Raw genomic sequence first — 17,839 nt, forward strand, 5'->3', positions numbered from 1 at the left:
CACTCCCTCAGTACATTTAATGTCTGATGTCGCTCACCTATCTTATTTGTATATGTTATGTCACAGAAGTGATTACTTGACTTTTCACTTTCTCCTACATATAGCCCCAAGCCCTCCTAGTCTTATGTCATTTGCTGATGTTGCAAACACATCCTTGGCCATCACCTGGAAGGGGCCACCTGACTGGACAGACTACGATGACTTTGAGGTGCAGTGGTTACCCAGAGATGCGATCACGGTCTTCAACCCCTACAGCAACAGAAAATCAGAAGGACGCATCGTGTACGGTCTTCGTCCAGGGAGATCCTATCAATTCAGTGTCAAAACTGTCAGTGGCGACTCCTGGAAAACCTACAGCAGACCAATCTCTGGATCCGTGAGGACAAGTATGACATGTTTTGCTTCTCTTGGTTCTTAGATAGTGCAAGGAGAAAGTGTGTGTTACAACATCCAATTCCTATAGGGTTTGGGTTAAATCTACATTTTAACATGTAATTGGTTAGGTTGAATTCAGACAGAAGTCTATATAGATTTGTTCATTTATGCAATACTAACAACAATGAACAATAAAGAAATAATCTCTGCCTTCATCGAGCTCCCAATCAAGTGGGAAGTACAATCACAAAAAAGTTACATTTTGGGTGTGATGAAGGCAGCATTTGGCACGGTAGTGGCATCTGACCCAATGCAAAGGAAGCTTCCTGGAAGAAGAAACATTCAAATCAAATCCTAAGGAAAGGGTAGATTCACCAGGTACAGTTGGGAGAAGTGGAAACTATTCCACATAGAGAGACTAAAATATTCCAAGACCAGGAAGGAGAAGGGGACAGAAAGGAGTGTAGTTGGCCAGAGGACAGAAGGTGCAGATTAGGAGAATCAAGTTATAAAATGTCTTGTGAGTGATGGTGACGACTTTGAACTTTATCCTCAAATAACTGAAGCCAGTGAAGGATTTTTGGCCAAAATATCATCATCAGATTTGTACTTTAGAAAGTCATTTTGGGTACAGTGTGAAAAACAGGTTGAAAGGGGCAAGCTAGAAGCAGAGGGATCAGTTAGGACATATTGTAATAAATCCTAAACAGAAAAATATTTTAACAAAGAAATATATATAAGTTTCTTCTCAAAGGCATTCTGAAATTGATGAACAAACCTCAAAGAAACACCTCAATCCAAATATTTATTTTTCAGTAATACCTGGTAAATGTAGCTTCTCAGATCAGATAGTGGCTGTTGATAAAACACCTACCTGAAAATTAGAAATTTATGCCAGTAGTTGTTTTGAATAACAACAAACATCAACGCTATAACAATTGTAATTTGAGATCTATATTGTACCCAAAGACCAGTTGGGGATCAAACAGGTGTGTGTCCAGATAAATATGTGAAAAAGAACTAAGAGTTTTTGTTTCATAGCAAGCTCAGGGTGGGTTTTCAGTGGCTCATTGTGGAATGTGTGATTGAATCACAGGCGCGCGGTTTAAGAGCTCACTAGAGGCTGGGCTGGTCAGACACACCTGGAGGATTGTGTTCAGTCCCGGACACTAGCGTTTCAGAGTGGCATTTACCAAATGGGGCACACCCAAGAGAAGAGCAACCAGTATGCAGAAGGTTGTGGTGTTGAACTGTATGAAGAACGACTGGTGGAACTTTGAGGATTGCATTTGTTAGGGTTGGGTTTGGCTGTGGGTAATAGAAAACCCAAAATAAAAGGATTAAACAAAATAGAAATTTGTAATTTTCATGTAAAATTATTCCAGTAGCCAGTTACTCACAAATAAGCTCCAGCCATGACGAATAGTCACTTGGAGTTCTACATCATCCATCTTCCCATTCCTCCCAGCCCCACCCTTGGTTTTCTCTACCTAAAAGGCTTTTCCCAATATCTGGGCAAGGTGTCACCTTTGCCAGAAAGCCTTTGTTAAGCCCTCCTCACCACTTGCTCCAACAGCACAAATGTGCCTGTCACACCACACAGCATCTTTTTTCCCCATTTCATCTGGTAGATTCTCCTTTCCACTGTATACTATGGCTGTTTTGGAGTCTTTTCTCTTTCCAGAGGTTAAGGCTAATGTATTCACCTCTCTAGTGTTCACAGTCCCTAGGGGAGCACCTTGCACATAGTTGGAATCAATTCTTAGTGAATGGGGATGGGACCTGAGTCTTGGAAGGCAGGTGGGATTTAGAGGTGAAAAGAAGGAGAGAGAAGGAACTAAGAGAAGAGGTGGAAGCAAGTTGCCGTATTATTTTTTGTATGGATCATCAGAATTAGGAATTAGACGGGATGTCTTAAAAGACTTTCTCCAAGGCTGAAAGGGAAGGTGTATTGGGTCTCATCTCTGACTTGGTTGGAAAGGAGTTTAAAAGTTTAACAAGCAGTTAATGTTTGAAAAGACATGATTACTGCTCGTCTCAAATGCCAGTTCTTTTGTGAGCCCTTCTGATGGATTGACACCATCGATTATTGTCATCTGAGGATTGTTGCTGTGTTCTGTGCTGTGGTCAATAGAACAATGGGTTGGGCTTTTACCATTTAATCTTTATGAAGCCTTTGACTCCTGGAATGAAATAAGGTGGTCTAGAGCTAGCCTTCAAGTTCTATTGCAGAGTCTGAAAGCTCCTTGGAAATTCCTGGGGAAAAGCAAGGCAGGTCTTAGGGAGATCACCCCAGCACCCCTGACCTCAATGCACATTTATAACACAGACCAGAATAACTTTGATTTTACATATTGGGGAACTGAGAACGTTTTATTTCTTGATTGATTTTTTTTGTTTTAGAGAGAGAGAGTGAGAGAAACACTGATTTGTGTTCTGCTCACTGATGCATTCATTGGTTGATTCTTGTATGTGCCCTGATTAGGGACTCAACCCGCAACTTCAGTGTATTGGGACAATGCTCTAACCAACCGACCCTCCTGGCCAGGGCAGAACTTTTCTTTTTTAAACGGTTCAGGTGCTAAAATTAAAATTCAAAAAAAATTGCTTATTTAAATTGTATAATTTAGCTCTATAGATATATAAATAATTATAAATGGTAGGCATGTGGCTGGTTGGGGCAGCCCACAGAGTTTCTCATTAACCAGTACATGAACCTTAAGGGCTTTTCTTTCAGACTGAATCATTTACTCATTGTTTTATCATTCACAACCAATAAGATCAGCTACCATTCACTGAGTCCTTCCTGGGTCAGGCAGTCTGTCAGACAGGAGCAGCTGAGTGACCATAAGAAGGGGGCGTAGACCAGTGTGGTCTACGTGGGGAGCCACAGCAGTTTCGGTGCCATGGAGTGTGGGCAGGGGGGAGCAGGCAAAAAAAATGGAAGGGGGGGTGGGGGCAGAAGCCAGGGACCAAAGGGTAACAAGTCAGCAGTGGCATTTCTTAATTTTCTCATTTTAAAAGCTAGCATTTATTGAGCAATCACTACACCAGCCACTGTTCTAAGGTGGCCGTGCAAGTTTCGACTCGTCGAATCATCACAGTAACCATATGATGATTGGTTATCTGAATTCCCCCACTTCACGCAAGGGGCGCAGATATGTTAAGTAACTTGCCCAAGAGTGCGTAGCTGCTGAACAGAATTAGGGTTCAGGCAGGCTGAGCTGCACTCTCGACTTCTAGTTCCTCTGCCTTACCTTCCGTCTGACTTCCGCCACTCGATTTCAGTGCCCAGGTACACATTCATGTTTCCAGTCACGTTGGCACCTGGTGATTTTCTAAAGGGACAGCATTTTGACTTTTAATATTTCTCAAAATAGAATCCGGCAGGCAGGCAGGCAGACATATTACCTTGGAGATCTATGAGAATTTTTTCCTCAGAAAACAAGCCAAATTAAGTTTGGGAATTATTTATTTAGATCTCTGAACCAGTTGTACTCAAAGGAGCTGAAAAACAGTGTCTCACAGAGTTGTTAAAAGTGCCCCTTCCTCTCTTTCCTTTAGAGCCAGACAAGATACAAAACCTTCATTGCCGGCCTCAGAACTCCACGGCCATTGCCTGTTCTTGGATCCCTCCTGATTCCGACTTTGATGGGTATAGCATTGAATGCCGGAAAATGGACACTCAAGAAGTTGAGTTTTCCAGGAAGCTAGAGAAGGAAAAATCTCTGCTCAATATTATGATGCTGGTGCCCCATAAGAGATACCTGGTGTCCATCAAGGTGCAGTCAGCTGGCATGACCAGTGAAGTGGTGGAAGACAGCACTATCACAATGATAGACCGTAAGTGTCCCGGGCAGCGTACTCCTGGTGTGCGCCTTCCTTGGTCGTGTCTCTCACTGCTACCCGCTTGTATACTGTTCATTTCTGCGTTATCATGTCTTGTGTCACTTAGAGAAGAGGACCTGAAACACTCTGGGAAATGGAAACATTTCTCTGTATAAGGTACCCGAGCAGCAAACAAGTTAAAAGATCCTAAAATACCTAAATGAGTTAGTATTTAAATACATCACTTTGCTTGATACAGTTGGAGCCATAATGGAGCTTTTAATCAATTTGATGCTACAAGTCCAGGAAATCCTGCTGAGGAGCCACCTCTCTCATTAGGTATAACTGGCAGGTCACTTCCTTGCCCTGCTTCTCTTCAGGAGAGGAGGATGGCTTCTTGATCACACACACACAGAATGAGAGGGAGAGGTGAGGGGACAGAGAGGGAGAGAAAGAGAGAGAGAATATGAACGTGAGTGAGTGGAGCTCTTCATTTTGCTGATTGTTTGAATGTAAAAGCAGAGCTGTGACCCTTCTTGGTTATTTCCCCAGGCCCGCCTCCCCCTCCTCCACATATCCGTGTGAATATAAAGGACGTGATAATTAGCAAATCTTCCATCAACTTTACTTTCAACTGCAGCTGGTTCAGTGACACCAATGGTGCTGTAAAATACTTCACAGTGGTCGTGCGAGAGGCCGATGGTAAGTGAATTCACTCCACTGTAAGACCCAGGGTTTCTTTCTCAAAGGTCACTGTGGGGCATCCTTCTGCGACAGTTCTTAAATGCAAAAAAAAAAAAAAAGCAATTTTTCTATCATTCTCTCTCTCTCTCCCAGATGCAGGGAGATATAACAGAAAACTGCTCAAAGGCTCTTTCAGCAATAAAGCCTATTATCTGCCAGGTATAATTATGAAATGGGTGAATAACAATAATTAATAGCAACCACAACAGTAATAGCAATAATCATCACTTATTGAGCCCATACTATGTGTCAGGCACTGTTGGGAATACTGACTCATTCAATCTCCTTCTCTGCTCATTCAGTCCGGTCCACCACTCTTCGGGTCTTCCAATAAGCAGCAATATGCTTCAGCTGTCTTCCCCCGTCCCTGTCTGAAACAACTCAACCAATCACACGCTCCCAAACCACCCACCAATTCACAAAAATATTCAAAAGCTTAAGGGAGGAAAAAAATTATCGTAAAAAGCATTCCTCCGTTCTCTACTGCATTTTCAATAGTATGTTTTATTTTCTAGTTATTTCATTCTCAAGTTATTCAGTGTCTTCTTAATTCCTATGGATCAGGCAAATACTAGGTTATTAACAACACTCCACACAAACACTGAGTATGATCTTTAGAGATTATTACATACAGTAACATTTGTCAAAATACAGCAGTGTTGTATCTTGGTGCACACATGTCCATAAGTGCATTTGCCACTGTTATTTCTCAAAGGAAATGTTTGTGTCTAGAATGCCATTGATATATTTTGCATGTCTTATATTTTTCAAAATTGTTGAAGGTGCTGCACATGAGCTTCTTACACATCCTTGACTATTTTAACCCATTTGTGGGCAAAGGGAAACTTTAAACCTGGCCAAGTATTGGAGCTAGAGAGTATTTTAGTCTCACTAGGTATATAACAGACTATGTGCTCTTACATCTTATATAGCCATACTAAAGCTGGGCATGCATAATTAATTAAATAATTTCAAGGGTCAGTGGTGCATCCCAGATTTCTTCACACCTCATCACTGGAGATAAATTGAACTGTGGAGAGATTTAAGATTTAAGCAGGCTACAATGAAGAAAATGTTTTACTACATGGATGTAAGGCAGTGACCAAAAAGAAGTCATACCCCAGAAAACAAAGTGGGTTTCAATTATTGATGTCCGTGAAGATGGGCTGTGCTCCCCGGTGATCTGAGATGACAGTGCATCTCCTATAAATGGCATTTAGAGCAAACGTGCTCATCCTGAAGGCTACATTCCTTTTCAGCTACTGCCAACAAAGTAACATTTCCAAGGTCCACTCATTTTGAGCAAATATTGTTAAACAGGAATCCAGGATGGGATGAACCCCTACCATTCCACTTCACGAAGTTCACTGTAAATGGTATTCAACCTCCATAATATTTATCTTCCTAATTATGCTTTCCTCCAGCCTCTATCAAAACTGCTTTGCAGTGCCAAAACACACAGCAGTCTGGGTGGACAGGGGAAGAGTTCTGGGAAGTGTTCTGCAAGAGGGGCCAAATTCAAGCCAGGATTACACTGTACTCAAGATAACAGTCCTGTACCGGAGCAGTAATCACACTGGGCGTGGCGCGTGGAACGTGCTGGTGGGGCGACTGCTCTGGCCTTGGACTTGATTTCTCTTATCTTTTCCCTATTTCCCAGGTCATAGGGATTTCCTTATTAGCTTAGCTGCAATGATTATTGGCAAGGTAGAGAGCTCATTGAGTGGGTTGACTCACAGTAAGTGTTTCACTTTCTGGAGTTGTGATACCCTCTCACACACATACTTCATTTCCAAGAAAAATGATGGTATATATGTATATCTGTGTATAATTTTGTTTATATGCACTTTATTTATTTTTCATTTATTTTAGAAAAGTGAATTAAAATTAATTTTATTGTGAATTTTATTCACAGCACCCTTCAAGGCCACAAATTCTGCACTCTGGGAATGTCCAGAGATAGTGAGGAGTCAACTTTAGAAACCTAGGTAGATCCCTGGCTGGTGTGGCTCAATGGGTTGAGTGCTGGCCTGCAAACCAAGAAGTCACTGGTTCAATTCCCAGTCAGGGCACAGGCCTAGGTTTCAGGTCCTGGGCTGCAGGCCTGTGAGAGGCAACCAATTGATGTTTCTCTCACATATGGGTGTTTGTCTCCTTCTCTTTCTCCCTCTCTTCCCATCTCTCTAAAAAAATAAATAAAATCTTGAAAGAAAGAGAGAAAATATATAAAATATGGAAAGAGAGAAACAGAAGGAAGGAAGGAAGGAAGGAAGGAAGGAAGGAAGGGAGGAAGGGAGGGAGGGAGGAAAAAAAAAAGAAAAAGAAAGAGAGAGAGAGAAAAAAGAAAAGAAAAGGAAAGGAAAGGAAAGAAAAGAAAAGAAAAGAAAGGAAAAGAAAAGAAAAGAAAAGGGAAACCTAAAGTCACAAGAAAGTCAGTCTCACTGTGGGTTTTCTCCCTCTAGGCAGTGATGAGCTGAAGCCAGAACAGCAGCACCCTCTGCCCTCCTACCTGGAATACAGGCACAATGCCTCCATTCGAGTGTATCAGACCAACTATTTTGCCAGCAAATGTGCTGAGAGTCCTGACAGCAACTCCAGGAGTTTTAACATTAAGCTTGGAGCAGAGATGGAGAGCCTGGGTGGAAAATGCGATCCCGATCAGCAAAAATTCTGTGACGGACCACTGAAGCCGCGTACTGCCTACAGGTTAGATATGTTGCCATCCTTTTACTGCAAGGGACATGCCACATTACTAGGCACTCAGCTGTCTGGGCATCTGATGCACGTGTGCTCCCGTAGACTAATCACCCACATTACAAGAGTGCCCTATGTTTTACTGGGTAATTTATAAAAGTTGTGTTCCTGCCTCCATTCACAGGTAATGTGTAAAAAGGACCTTGAGCACTGTGCAAAAGCTCTAATTCATGATGTGAAGAAGTGAGGCTCTATTGTTCTTTTCTCCTAAAACTTCTTTCACACAAGTCAAATCAATTCCCAGGTCCATGATTATTAAAATGCTTAAGTAGAAAAACTGAGTCAGGGAGTCCCAAGTATGAGATTTTATCTTCTACTTTTAATAAGGACTCAAATTACACAGTGTTATTTATCTTCTAAAATATAAAATGACGAACGTACTCTTTGGTCCAGACAGAACTCTTGGAGGGCAAGGCCCCTAAGTGAACAGGGACATCCCTTCCCCACTCTAAGGGCGGATGGAAAGGAGCAGCTGTTTGGTTTGATCCCAGGGAGCCCTACTATAGCCAGCAGGCCCTTATACAGCAGGCCCCTATACAGCAGGCTTTATATCTTGCATGTAAAGATGTAGGCATTCAAGATTGGTGCTTCTGCTAAGGATGTACTTTCTCTGTTGTATGTTCCCAGAGCTGCTATCTGGCCAATATGGCAGCCAATCAGGTTCTCTGTGGGCCAGTGTGTATTCTTGGTGGTCACTGCCCAAGTTTATTGACTCCCTGAGTCAACTCCAAAAGGAGACAGTGACCTGACATCACACTTGAGAGCCCCCTTAGCTCCTCCCTCACTTCAATAAAGGGAGGCCAATGTATAGTTAGTTACCTCTTCCCCAGGATGCACCACAAAAATGATATTGCCACCCCATCCAAGGTTTGCACCTCCAGGGTAAACATATACAAACTTAGCCCTGGCTGATGTGTCTCAGTGGACTGAGTGCCGGCCTGCAAACCAGAGGGTCGTCTGTTCAATTTCTGGTCAGGGCACATGCCTGGGTTTCGGGTCAGGTCCCCACTGGGGGGACTCATGAAAGGCAACCACACATTGATGTTTCTCTCCTCTTTCTCCCTCCCTTCCCCTGTCTCTAAAAAATAAATAAAATCTTTTAAAAATAAAAAAATAAAAATGAGTGTGCATTTTAAAAAATATACAAACTTACTAGTGATGTTTACTTCAAGAAGAGACCATTATTTACAAACTTACTAGTGATGTTTACTTCAAGAAGAGACCATTATTTACCTGAAGGAGGCGAGATCTCAGGCAGAGAAAAAGAGAAATATAATGGAGAACTGAGTGCTGGAATCACTCGGTGAATCAAGAGATGCCTCCACTCCACAGTCACTTGGGATCAAGGAAACTCGAGCAAAAGTCTCCCAAGGGCTATTTTCTCTTTGTGAGTTCAAAAGTTGAGGCTGTTTTTGTTTGTTGGCTCACTTGCTTGCTTGCTTTTTGAGAGGGGAGAGAAGGTAATTCATCACTACATTTGAGAGAGAGGGAATTAGAAACTATAGATAGTTCATATCCAGACCAGAACTTGCCAGGCTCCCAGCACATTTCTTTCTGTCCACAGCAGCTGCTGAGGTCCTAGCAAGAACCCCTCCATTTGAGTTCCAGCAGTGCCATTTTGGGAGCATTAGCCTTATAAACAGCATTTCAGTTCTCTAATCCTCATTTTTCTCATCTGTAAAGCATTAGAGTTTTCCTGGGCAATAGATCAAATCTCGTCATGCCCCTTCTAGATCAAGGTCTTCCAGTGATTCCCATTCACTTCTAGGAGCAAGTGAAAATTCCAGAGCAGGACACACAAAGCCCTTGCCTTCTCCCCCAACCTTCCTCACCAGCTTTGTCTCCCACCACTTGCCCAAGTACACCTTGCCCTGTTGCTACTCCTCACTCCTCAGGGTTCCCTTGAATATGACATGGTATCTTTTATTTCTGAGTCTTTGTGATGCAGACACTGGCCCACAGTGTGCTTGGCATTGTGGATGAGGTGAGACAAATTCACACGGACCACCGAAGTCCTGTGGAGGAAAAGGGACAGCACAGCCACCCTCTCAAGAGGAGTGTGCCCCAACCTTTGCCTCACCAGGCTTTTATTGGGTTTAATTTGCATAGGAATATGGGGTGTATATGCAAAGCTCATCAATCATTGTCAGGCAGAAATGATTAAACAACAGATTACATTCGAAGAACTCTGAGGGCTTATTCTTAGTCAGGGTCAGATAGTTAAAGGTCCATAAAACCTTTGGGAACAAACTCACTTCATGCTTGGACCCTTATCATTTAAATTGAGGGTATTAGTAAAGTAGGTTTCATAGGATTTTATGCATTCTTTCTTAGGCCTGATTGCCCCCAGGGAACCTGCCCTTTCCAGCACAGGGCCTCACTCACCTCTGGCATTGTTTCAGGCTTAAGGTGTTGTTTCAGGCTAAAGTCAGGCAGGGGAAGTAAGTCAGCCAAGAGATTAGGAGACTTCTTGCAGACAGAATGAGGACTCAGACTATGTCAAAACTGAGCGGTGAGGGTCCATCATCCCCTTTTCTGTAGCCTCCCAAGTCCTTCCCTGAGGGCCCCTTCGTGACCATGCCTGCCTTAGGTTGTCCCTCCCTTGAGGAATCTTACCCATCGTTGGCTAACCAGTCATCCGCCCAGGGTCAAGCAGGGTGAAGAGAAAAGGGGCAGAGGTGGTGCCCCTACAAGGAAGATAAGCTTTGTCTCCTTAGTGGCTTATGGTCTCAAGGTCTTTCTACTTAGCCTTACCCACGAGGGATTACAGTTTCTGAAAGCAGGCAGGGCAGTTCCTAGCACCTTTGCATATTCTTTTCACCCTGTTTGCGATGCCTGCCACTCCCTTGTCTGGCTAGTGAGTTCTTTCAGACAGTTCAAAAGCCAGCTCAACTCTGAACTAGCCCCATGCCACCCTTGTCAATACACAGCTGAGCAGCTGGACCCTCAGCTATATTTCTGCAGAACCCAGTCCCTGCATTCTTCTCATCCTCCATTTACCAGTGACTTTTAACCCTTTGTTTAATCACCTACCCTCTTTGCTACACTGAGAGAGCTCACAGTCTAACAGAGGAGACAGGTATGATATTGGTTATAAAACAATATGGCAAGTACCAGGCACAAAGCATGTGTATGAGCCAAGTACTCTATGAAAAGTTACACATTCTTGTTATAGCATAATGAACTCATGCCATACATGTTTGTTTCCTAGAACACAGCTTTCCTCTATTTCTACAATATACATTTGTGAGAAGCATGCCAGGCATACAGCGCTTAATGAGAGGAGACAGAGCCTTTCAGAGCACATGCGAGAACCTCATACTCAGTGGCCTCCCATGCGGTGGCTGTTGAGCCCTAGCTCAGGGAAGTCAGCGCTCTGCCTGTCTCAAGACAATAGTCACCACGGTGATCCTCAGTGCTGTCAGGCATCTTTTTTCCAGAGGAGGGAACACGGAAAAAGAAAAACGAGGGTTGAAAAGAAATTGGAAAATGCGAGGTTTACCTGATATGCAAGTTTATTAGGTCAGTGAATGTAATGTGTTCCCATTCATCACTGGGTTCCTATTATTCGGTTGTATAATTAGTATTGTTTCACACCGGAAGCGAAAAGGCAGAGCATGACGGCTGAGGCAGTCTGGAGGTTAGGAAAGTGCTGATCTTGTTCATCACTTTCTATTCTAAATAAAATAGCAATGTGACCACACTCAGGTAGTCAGCTTCCCTTGACCTCGTTTTCCTCAAACGAAGGAAACTGAACCATATGATCTCTGACTTTGTGGTATGGAATTTTCTGATTCCAGACACAGCTACACTTGAAATAATTACTATCAGATATCTATTCATTAAAATAATCTTATTCATATCATTAAATTTATCGTGCTGATAATATAGTCAATACATGTGCCCTCTCTGTGAAAGGCACTGAGCCAGGTGCTATAGGAGATAGAAAGATCTGTAAGATGGAATTCCTGCCTTCAAGGAATTTATAATGTAGTGAGAGCAGAAATATTAAAGGACAAAAGAGAGGTGGAGGTAAATAAACAGTGTGAAGGTTCAAAAGGTTCTTGAAGGAGGTGTCTTTTTTGCTGGGCATTAAAAAAAGAGGGAAGGATTTAAAAATATGGAAATAGGGACAGAGATTTAAGGTGCAGACACAGAAACACACAAACTGTTTAGAGAAGAGCAAATAGTCCAGTTTCAACTAGGGCTGGGGCAGGCTTGAAAAGAGGCAGCGGGAAAGGCAAGACCAGAGGACAGGATGAGATAGGGTTCTGGATGATTGCTAAGTGCTGGTCCAGGAAGAATTTTAAGGGCGGAGTTCCTGATGACCCACTAATTTTACGCTGAACCTATTCTAGGTCATTATCTTTTTCTTTGGTTCCTAAATGTCCTTATTCATCTGGATCCACTTCATACTTTGCACTTGTACCTGTGGATCCTAGAATTTCAGAACAGAACATATCAATGTTGGAACATATCAATGTTGTTATATCCAAGGCTTTTATTTTACAAATGAGGAAACTGAGGCATTTTTATGCCTTTAAGGACAATTCAACTGTTCAGTGGCAGAATAAGAGGTAGGCCCTCTGCTTCCTGGCACAGGCCTTTTTAACCATCCCTCCCATGGAAGTCATTCCTGAAAACACAAAATTAAGCCAGGAGGAAATAAGAGAAAGAGATTGGACCAGAGATTGGAGTTTAAAAATATGGAGTTTGGTTTCCTTGCACCAGATTTTTCTGTGATCCTGAATGACACATGGACTCTCTCTAAGCTTCACGTTCCAAACTTCTACAGTAATACAGTAAGGTTCCTTATATTGGAGAGGTTGGGGATGATCAAATAGAAGTATATTTGTAAAAGTTCTTCTACACTTATAAATTACTGTACAAATATTGAAAAACGCTTATCATCAAATAGACTCCTTTAAATTTCCAAAGGTACAGTACATTAGTAACACACCAACTCCTCACCTTCCCACTTAACACATGTTGACTGTGAGTTACGCTCTAGGGGTACCTCATCATACTGCCATCAGCAGTCTGTTATTTCTAGAAGTACAACTTTTGACTTGAAGGTATCTTTTAGAGACAGAAATCATAGGTGATGTGGTTGATCTATATCATCTGGTTCATATTATAAGATCACACAAAGACCCAGGCATGAGATACAAGGAGAGGATGGAGGGTCAGAACCATTCTTCCTGGCCTGTTACTACTTCAGCATTATAACAGGGCATGCCCAGATACTTTGGGGTTCAACAAATCCAGGCTTTTTTAAGAAAGGAAAAAGGAGTCTTTCATTCACTTTCAAAGGGTTTTAATTGATCATAGAAAAAGCTTTCCCTTGTAAACCAAACCTGATCCTCTATCAGTAAACCTAGAGTCTGAGAGTCTCGAGGTAGACAGAACTCAAGAGGTGGCCCCAGCCAATCCTTAGCTTACCGCGGCAGTCCTCCACTGCAGCCGCCCTGAGAGCTCACTTTCCTCCTGCCTCTGCTTAAAGCCCTTCAGTAAGTTAAAGCCTTCCACCACCTTCACGGCTCCCAGTCTAGATGTTAGAGAGTGACGTTGTGTTCCTCAACTCCATCCACCTCTATGGCTTCAGCCTGCCGAGCTTAGCTCTATCTTCAAGGAGGGGAATATTACACCTGTGTCCTCTTCTGCCTGGCAGTCTCCTGTAGATCCGAAGTCAACTAACGTGTTCCACTAAGTCTTCTCTGTCATCGTGCTGGTCAGTCACCTCGAATGATCTCTAATGTTTCCTAAAACACATCCTCAGAACTTGAGTGCAGCCCTCCAGACTGGACCTGACTCCCCCAGAAAGCATGAGCTTTAGGGCCAGTGATGGGTACGATAGGCTTTTCATCCAGGCTGAGGCTATAATTCTGTGTTTTTGGAGCTGCATCTTGCTTGCTTATTGCATTTAGGGTCAGTTTTCAAGAGTAGTGACCATGTATGCATCTTTTTGTAACTTCAGCAATTAGGTATAAAGAAGGCATTAAATAAATGTTATAACAATGACAATGAAATTAAAATATTGTTAGATACAAGGTTCTTAGAAAATAACAAGTGTCAAAAAGATGAGATATGTAGTTTTATTTGTAATATAATGTTTAATGTAAAATTTTATTCATATATGTAATTATCTTTTAAAAACAGCAACAATAGCAATAATACTAATAATACTGATATATTGATATTTAACCCATTCAGCTGCCCTAACAGGCACACTGGAATTACCACCCCCACAAATGAACTCTATCTTCCCAAACCCCTCATGTTCTCCTCCATGGTCTTCCTTGATGTTAGTAAATGGCACTTGCATTCTTCTAGCTGGTTCTCAGCCAGAGCATGTGGAGTCGTCTTTGATTCCATCCTTTCATACTGCACATCCATCAGCAAATCTTTCAGCTCTTCCATTGAAATAGCCAATACTTCTCACTGCCAATTTGACTGTGTTCTGATCCAAGCCAGCATCTCCCACCTGGACTACTGCAATCCCCTACCGACAAGGTTCTCTTCTACCATTGCCCTTCTGTCTGGTCTACAAGCTGCAGGAGGCAGAGTGATCTCAATAATACCCTCTATCTACTGGCTTTCCATGTCTCTCAGAACAAAAGCCAAAATCCTCACCAAGGCCTTTGGGGTCTTCCATGGTCTGGCCCCATCCAGACCTCTGCTCTCACCCACTAATACTCCCTCATTCATATACTGTGCTTCATCCATGCTGGCCTCCTTGGAGGAAAGCACGTTCCTGCCTCAGAGCCTTGCACCTGTCTGGAATGCAGCCATGGCTCCCTCCCTCCCCTTCCCCAGATTGCTGTGCATATATCTTTTTATCAAGGAGACCTTTGTTGACCATGCTGAATAAAGCAGTCCCACATGCCCTATGCCCATTGCTTTCCATCTTCCTTACTGTTTTTTTTTTCCTTTCCATGGTCTGTATCACCACTTGGTATAGCATATTTGTGTATTTATTATCTGACTTCTTTCATAAAAATGTAAGTACTGGGATGGTAGGGACTTGTATTTTTGTTCTCGTAGTATCTCCAGCTCCTGGAACAGGGACTGGCACACAGTAGGGCCTCCATAAATATTTGATGGAAGGGAGGAAGGGAGGGAGGGAAGGAGGGAGGGAGGGGAGGGACCCAGGTCTGTCTGATTCCATAATTCATATTCTGCTTTACATACATATTGGCAGGTACCCACCCCATTTCCTCTTGAGCACATTCTTCCATCAGCCCTGCTGTGGTCAGCCACTAATGTGTACTTACATAAATCCATTTTCTTTTCAGAATCAGTATTCGAGCTTTTACACAGTTGTTTGATGAGAACCAAAAGGAATTCACAAAGCCACTCTATTCAGACACATTTTTCTCCTTGCCTATCACCACTGAGTCAGGTAAGGCTAACCTTTCCATCTACCCACATATTCTGCCAACTGCCAAGTCACGTACAGAGACCTCTGGTGTGGGGATCAGTTAACTTGGCAGATGGTGGGGGGCAACGCCTATTTTTACTTGGAACTTAATCTTTATGTGATTATGGATTTGTGTGAACTGGAGGAATCACATGACTTCTGCAGGAGAATGGACTGAAGGGAGGTTAATCTAGAAAAAGGTAGAAGTTACCAGATTTTTTTAAAGATGAATTTTTTAATAGTGGGTGAAAAATATTCAAATAAAGAGCTTGTACAGGTCAAAATATAAATAGATGCAAAAAGGCTTTTGAAAGTATACAAGCATAGACATAGAAATGCATAAGAAAAACTAGAAGAAAAAATACCAACATATTAACAAATATCTCAAAATAGTGGGATTATAGGTGACCTTTTTCCTTTTGCTTATTATATATTGTACATTATCAAAATGTTAACTTAAAAGGCTTTACATAAATTTATTAAAGGGACTTCTCTTGTGTGTCAGAGGGAAAACCTGAGTAATAACAACAGCTAATATGGACTGGTCACCCTCTCTGTGGAGATGGTTTTAAGCATTGCACATAGACTAACTTATTCAGTCCTAATTACAATCTTTTCAGGTAGATACTATTCCCCCCACATTAAAGGTGAGGACCTGAAGCAGCAAAGGTTTAAGTACTCAGATTTCTGTGCAGATATCCGCTTACCAGGGAGACTTCCAGGGGCCATGCTGAATAAAGCCAAGTAGAGCTGAGAAAGACAGGGGAGCTGGTATTCTGGCACTTTCTTCCTGAATCCTTAACCTCTGCACTGCACTGCCTTGGAATATTCCCATAGGCTGAGAACAGCAGCATGTTTCAGTGCATTTTCGCTTGTTACTTCCCCTGTCCCAGACCTCCCCTGAAGCCGGAGTTTCACGGTGCTTGGCCTCAGGAAGTTCTTCAGAGCTCAGCCTGTCCCGCTGTATGACAGGACTGACTCAGCCCCCAAACACTCCCATCTATTTGTGCCAAATATAAGGATACTCTCCCACTTTTCAAATCAAAAACAGATCAGAACACAGTTAAGATGACTTCGGCATGTTTACTTATAATTTAACGTTAAGTGGAGGATTTGTAAACAATTCCTTCCTCTTTCAAATATTGTTATACAACAAAAATTCCATATGATCCAGTAAAGAAAGATACTAAACAAATATTCAAAAAAAGAATATTGACAACAATTAAAAGAAAGATGATTGTGCTGATTTGATGAGTCTTGAAAAGCAACATTGAACAAACAAATCCAAGGGCTTAAAATTAAACTTCAAAAGTAGGCTAATCCACAGCCCGAAATGTACACGCTAAAACAATAAAACTTTTAAAAGAAAACGCAGGAGTACATCTTTGTGACATTCAGTTAGGAAATGGTTACCTTGATATGACACCAAAATACTAGCAGTAAAAGGAAAAATACAGATAAATGGGACTAAATAAAAATTTAAAACCTCCATCTGTCCTTCAGAGGAGTCAGTGCAGAAAGTGGAAAGATAACCCACAGAATAGAAGAGACTATTCGCCAATCATGTATCTGATAAGGTTCCAGTATCCAGAATATGTAAAGAACTCTTAACTTTAGCTCAATAGTAAAAAGACAAATAATTAAAAATGTGAATTGACGTTTCTCCAAGGAAGAAAGAAAATATACAAATATCCAATAAGCACATGAAAAGACACTTAACATCATTATTCATTAGGGAAATGCAAATTAAAACCACAATAAGACACTACTTCACACCCAGTAGAATAACTATTGATATAATCCAAAAGACAACAATGAGTGTTAGCAAGGGCAAAAAGAAACTGGAGCCCTGGCTGGTGTAGCTCAGTGCATTGAGTGCCAGCCTGCGGGACCAAAAGGCCGCTGGTTTGATTCCCAGTCAGGGCACAGGCCTGGGTTGTGGGCCAGGTCCCCATTTGGGGATTCATGAGAGGCAACCATACCTTGATGTTTCTCTCCCCTTCTTCCTCCCTCCTTTCCCCTCTCTCTAAAAGTAAATAAATAAAATATTTTTAAAAAGAAACTGGAAACTGCATACATTGCTTGTGAGAATGAAAAATGGTATAGCTGCTTTGGAAAACAGTTTTCCAATTTCTCGAAATGTGAAACCTAGAGTTACCATCTAACCCAGCAATTCCGCTCCTAAGTATATACCCAAGAGAAATGGACGCTTACACCTACACAAAAACTTGTAATCTTATGTTCATAGCAGCATAATTCATAATAACCAAAAAATAGAAATAACTCAAATATCCATTAATAGATGATTGGATTAAAAAAATGTTATGTCCATAAAATGGAATATTATCGAGCCATAAAAAAGAATGAAATACTGATCAATGCTACAGTGTGGCTGCACCTTGAGAACATGATGCCAAGTGAAAGAAGCCAATCACAGAAGAGCACATATTTATGATTTGGTTTAAGTGAAATGGCCAGAATAGGTGGATCTATGAAGACAGGAAGATTAGAGTTGCCAAGGGCTAGAAGGAGGAGAGAATAAAGAATGACAGCCAAGGGCAGGGGTTGCTTTGGAAGGGATGACAAAAATGTTATACAATTATGGTGATGTTTGCAAAACTCTGTGACCACACTAAAAATTATTGAATTATGCAGTTTAAACTGGTGAATTAAACTGGTGTATGTGAATTATATTTCAATAAAACTATTTTAAAAAAT

The 17,839-nt window shown here is 41.8% G+C and overlaps 1 protein-coding gene across 2 annotated transcripts in view; it reads left to right on the forward strand.

The window, feature by feature from the left end:
• PTPRB (protein tyrosine phosphatase receptor type B) overlaps positions 1-17,839 on the forward strand; it is a 106,767-nt gene that overhangs the window by 64,770 nt on the left and 24,158 nt on the right. For both annotated transcript variants that reach the window (XM_028532097.2, XM_036018682.1), the window contains 5 exons: positions 105-386; positions 3,940-4,218; positions 4,756-4,905; positions 7,410-7,653; positions 14,997-15,103. In XM_028532097.2, coding sequence (XP_028387898.1) covers positions 105-386; positions 3,940-4,218; positions 4,756-4,905; positions 7,410-7,653; positions 14,997-15,103 — 1,062 coding nt within the window. The remainder of the gene's footprint in view (positions 1-104; positions 387-3,939; positions 4,219-4,755; positions 4,906-7,409; positions 7,654-14,996; positions 15,104-17,839) is intronic.

This window comes from Phyllostomus discolor, chromosome 2, assembly GCF_004126475.2.
Source record: "Phyllostomus discolor isolate MPI-MPIP mPhyDis1 chromosome 2, mPhyDis1.pri.v3, whole genome shotgun sequence".
Taxonomy (NCBI): domain Eukaryota; kingdom Metazoa; phylum Chordata; class Mammalia; order Chiroptera; family Phyllostomidae; genus Phyllostomus; species Phyllostomus discolor.